Below are 4,314 nucleotides of genomic sequence, written 5' to 3'. Positions count from 1 at the left end.
GACTGCGGGCCGAAATGTACATCAGGCAGGGAAGTGATAGCGAAGCAGTCAGGAGGGAATCGTTGTTACCCTTTCCCGTCAACTACGAGGCTACTGGGTGGCGGGGGGAGGGGCACAAGCAGCGCGGGTTCCTTGAGACAAGGAGGCCAATACTTGGGGGCGAATCCAGACTGGAGAGGATGGCGACGCAACATCGGGGTATCGTGTCGACGTGATGTTCTATCCGCTCACTAGATCCCATGGGTGCAAAGCAGCGCACTTTGTATTAGTTGCCTTTTGTTTCGTCTATCTATGTATCCTTTACCACAGCAACCACAAGCCAGAGTTGGAGGGGTCGGACTCGCAATCAAACATAGCATGAGCAATGACCCTCGCAATGACAAGCGTGGGCTCACCGTCACGTGGTAGTCCTCCCCCCTTTGGCTACAAGCACGGTAGAATACAAAACAGTTCAAGCGGCCTTAGAAGACACTATCACGATTGGACTTGGTGACACCGCCAGTACTGAAGTCCATGCTCATGGTCGGATAAAGAAAATCCAGCTGTAGCCAATAGGTCTGTAGCGTGTGTTACATGAAGTCGAGTTTCACTGGGTGTGAAGAATTGGAAGCGATACATATCTATTTACAACTGTCTACTATGATCCTCTGCTCCCGGCGCGACTAATATGGCATTGGAGGATGGCAGACTGTCGCGGGGATTGTGAAGTCATGTCTCTCGATGAATGGGATTTTGTACATATTCGGTGCAATTCGAGTTTAACAACAGCATGGGACTGTTACGTAAAAAAGCCTCGTCCACTCGGCTTTCCGGATGGTCACTTTTCAGACTTGCAGAGGGAGCAGTGGGATACTCTAGGATGTTCCGGGGTGCGACCAGGAAAATCTTTCGTTTCAAGTTAGCCTGTCCGAGGATGATTCCTGAATTGCTGAAAGTGGACGACCGAAAACAGCGGAGAGCTGTCGGGCCTGTTTGCACCAGATGGCTGGTATGCACGCCAAATCTTATGCGGCCTCGTCAGAGGGTAATCGCGAAGGCTTGCCGCCCTGGAAGGTTCCTACAGGCTGCCCGCTGATCAAAGTGTACTCAGAGTCTGACTGTGGTGGTTTCAAACCGCACTCATTTTGGGCTTCGGGCTGCTTCAGCTGGGCTGGTGTTCTCACAAGCGACCTCCACAAATAAATATTTACATAAATAGAGCTATCGATCCTCCGAAGTAGATTCCCCCACCGTTTCTTAGTCTCAAGATTTCCATATCATATCTATAAAACTAGCCGATCTTGGACACAGCTCACTTTCATCCCTTCCTCCCCCACCCCTCCTTTCTCTTGCTCTTTTTTTATTTGGCTATAAATAATTACTTCGGGACGTTAACAATTTCCTTCCATCTCCCCGAATGCCTTTGCCCTCACCTACTGCTGCCCCCTACTGGGGGCTCAAGGGACAACGCTTGAACCAAGCTGTCGCTAGTTTGGCCGGACTGGGATTCTTGTAAGCAGCTCTGTTGTCCTCAACCGTCCGGTCATCCGAGTCGCATTTTGCAGTCACTGATCCCCCTCTGCCTGACCCCTGTCCTCATCCTTCACTGTCGTCGATAGCTTGTTTGGATATGACCAAGGCGTTATGGGCGGTCTTCTCACCCTTCCCACCTTTGTGGAAGTATTTCCTGAAATGGACACAATCTCGAAGCATTTCTCCGCCGCACAAAAATCGAAAAACTCCACTATCCAAGGTGTGGCAATGTTGAGTATCCCTAATCACCACATGGCACCAGCGGAATTGGACCCGGGCTGATTCGTTATTTCGAAACTTACTACCACAGCGCGCTGTACGAAATTGGTGAGCTCGGATCTATAAGGTTTCTCTAGGATAGGCGCAATTACTGACCCCAATGTCTCCACCCAGGATGCATGATCGGTGCTCTTTCTTGTTCTTCGCTGGGTGAAAAGCTCGGAAGAAGGAAGATCATCTTTATAGGTGCCTTCGTCATGATTGTGGGCTCTATCATCCAAGCTGCTTCTTTTGGCATCGCCCAGTTCATTGTCGGACGAATCGTCACTGGTTTCGGTAACGGATTTATCACAGCCACTGTTCCAGTATGGCAATCGTAAGAATCCCTTTCCTTACATGAAGATGTGCTCTATTAGCTTGCTAATCCTGAGATCCGCCTGCAAATATCCAGTGAATGCTCCCCGGCTCATCAAAGAGGGAAACTTGTCATGTTGGAAGGCTGTTTGATCACGGCTGGTATCATGATCAGCTATTGGGTTGATGTAAGAGTTTTCCATTCTAGTGTGATTCTTAGAATTGGTTCACTGATGTAGTTCTCCTTCTGCAGTTGGCTTTCTACTTCACCAATGAATCGTCGGTGTCATGGAGGATGCCAATTGCCTTACAGATTGTCTTCGCTGTTATCATCATGTCAACGGTCCTTACATTGCCAGAATCACCTCGATGGCTCGTCAAGAAAGGACATATGCAACAAGCCAGAGAAGTATTCGCAAGCCTCGGCGGAGTGGAAGAGAACCATCACACCGTCGAGAAATTATTGAAGCAAGTTGAAGATTCCGTGATAAACTGCCCCCCTCCTCGTTTCATGGATCTATTCAAGAACGGCAAGTCTCGCAACTTCCAGCGAACTACATTGGCAGTGGTCAGCCAGTGTTTCCAACAGATCAGGTGTGTATTATAGACTGTCACACGCCCAAACCAACTAAAAATGAAAGACGGGAACTAACCACCCATTCATCGTCACAATCTGTCCTACTTTAGTGGCATCAACCTCATTACCTATGTAAGCCTATTATTGCATAGCCTATGTTGATGATGGCAGCTTACAAGTCGGTATTGTTTTTTCGCGGAATTAGTACGCAGCAACAGTGTATGAAAGTAAGTCTAACGACCTTGGTAATTATCGTATTTTTTAGCCTGATACTAACTTCAACATGTATCATCAGATTACCTTCACTTGGGTCCCGTCTTGTCCCGTGTTCTTGCTGCCTGTACCGGAACTGAATTTTTCATGGCCTCATGGATTGGGGTTTACACTATTGGTAAGTGAGAGCCTGCTTCACACGTGCTTGAAATACAGAGTGACCTAATCGAGAACAACTCCCAGAGCGATTTGGTAGAAGGAAGTTGATGTTGGGAGGAGCTGCGGGAATGGCGATCAGTATGGCTGTACTTGCGGTCTCAGTATGGAAAATCGAGCAGAACGGTCCCGACTCTACCGATGTGGGACCGGCAATCGCCGCCACCGTTTTCTTCTTCGTGTACAACACTTTCTTCGGGATTGGATGGCTAGGAATGTCGTATGTGCCCACCTCCATCGCATCTCACATTCGCCGCAATCTGAATAATTGTTTTGATTTCCTAGATGGCTCTACTCTGCCGAAATCGTTGGCTTGGAGATCCGATCCGCAGCCACAGGACTCAGTACCGCTTCCAGTCAGTTTTGCAATCAACATCTTGTTCCCTCTTCCCACAAACATGCACTAAACCTTTGTTCGTTTTTCCATCAGACTGGATCTTCAACTTCTTGATTGTTCTCATTACCCCGATTTGCTTCGATCACATTGGTTGGAAAACTTGTGAGTTAATATGTCTGCACGCCGATTGCTTTTCAAATTCATTCTTACTATCTTTCTCGTTGTGCGCCCTAAGACTTGGTATTTGCTGTTGTCAACGCATTCATCGTGCCCAGCATATATTTCTTCTTTCCCGAAACCGCCTACCGTTCCTTGGAAGAGATTGATGAAATCTTCGCCGTCTCTGGCTGGCTTTCGGTCGTCAACAACGCCCGCCCCTCTGTCACTCCTCTGGTCAAACACGACGAGGGTTCCATGAAAGAAGAGGCTGATGCAGCCGCCGCTGCAAAGGAAGATTTTTCCGAATTCAAGTGACGACGTTTTCACAAAGGCCCCCCGCAATTCATTTTATCTCTTCTCATTAACTTTCAAATTCTAGTTTTGGTTTTGGTTCTTTTTGTTGGATGTTTGTTTGATGTACCAAACTCTGCGGAATTTCATTGGAAAAAGGTGCTACATTTTTTTTGGCAGTGTCTGGCTGGTACACATTGTCCAAGCAAAATCAACAATTGCTTTTAAGTCGAGGCTGTGCCAGCGAGCGAGCGATGCCTTGAGAGCGAGTAGTAAACCTAGCCAAAGTAGAAGGAGAGATAATTCAGCAGCATCAAATCAAACCAACAAAGAAGCTCAAGGGCACAAAGTTCAAGCATAAAGTGTAACTAGACAAATAAACGGAGTTTGCCGCGGTCGGTTGTATCAAAGACCAGACAAAACACCAAAACTCATC

The 4,314-nt window shown here is 47.6% G+C and overlaps 1 protein-coding gene across 1 annotated transcript; it reads left to right on the top strand.

The window, feature by feature from the left end:
• Nucleotides 1–1,396: 1,396 nt before the first annotated feature.
• Nucleotides 1,397–3,902, top strand: PtA15_1A962 (uncharacterized protein; the record flags this gene model as incomplete). Its single annotated transcript, XM_053166044.1, has 13 exons — nt 1,397–1,491; nt 1,599–1,742; nt 1,823–1,839; nt 1,906–2,107; nt 2,183–2,273; nt 2,339–2,679; nt 2,773–2,794; nt 2,868–2,889; nt 2,958–3,053; nt 3,119–3,311; nt 3,377–3,447; nt 3,522–3,590; nt 3,664–3,902. The coding sequence occupies 13 exons, from the start codon at nt 1,397–1,399 to the stop codon at nt 3,900–3,902; spliced, it is 1,602 nt and encodes a 533-aa protein (XP_053017175.1).
• Between the last annotated feature and the right edge of the window lie 412 nt (nt 3,903–4,314).

The sequence above is a fragment of the Puccinia triticina genome, chromosome 1A, assembly GCF_026914185.1.
Source record: "Puccinia triticina chromosome 1A, complete sequence".
Taxonomy (NCBI): Eukaryota; Fungi; Basidiomycota; class Pucciniomycetes; order Pucciniales; family Pucciniaceae; genus Puccinia; species Puccinia triticina.
The sequence above is the reverse complement of the archived record's forward strand: the minus strand, read 5'-3'. Positions and strand labels throughout refer to the sequence as shown.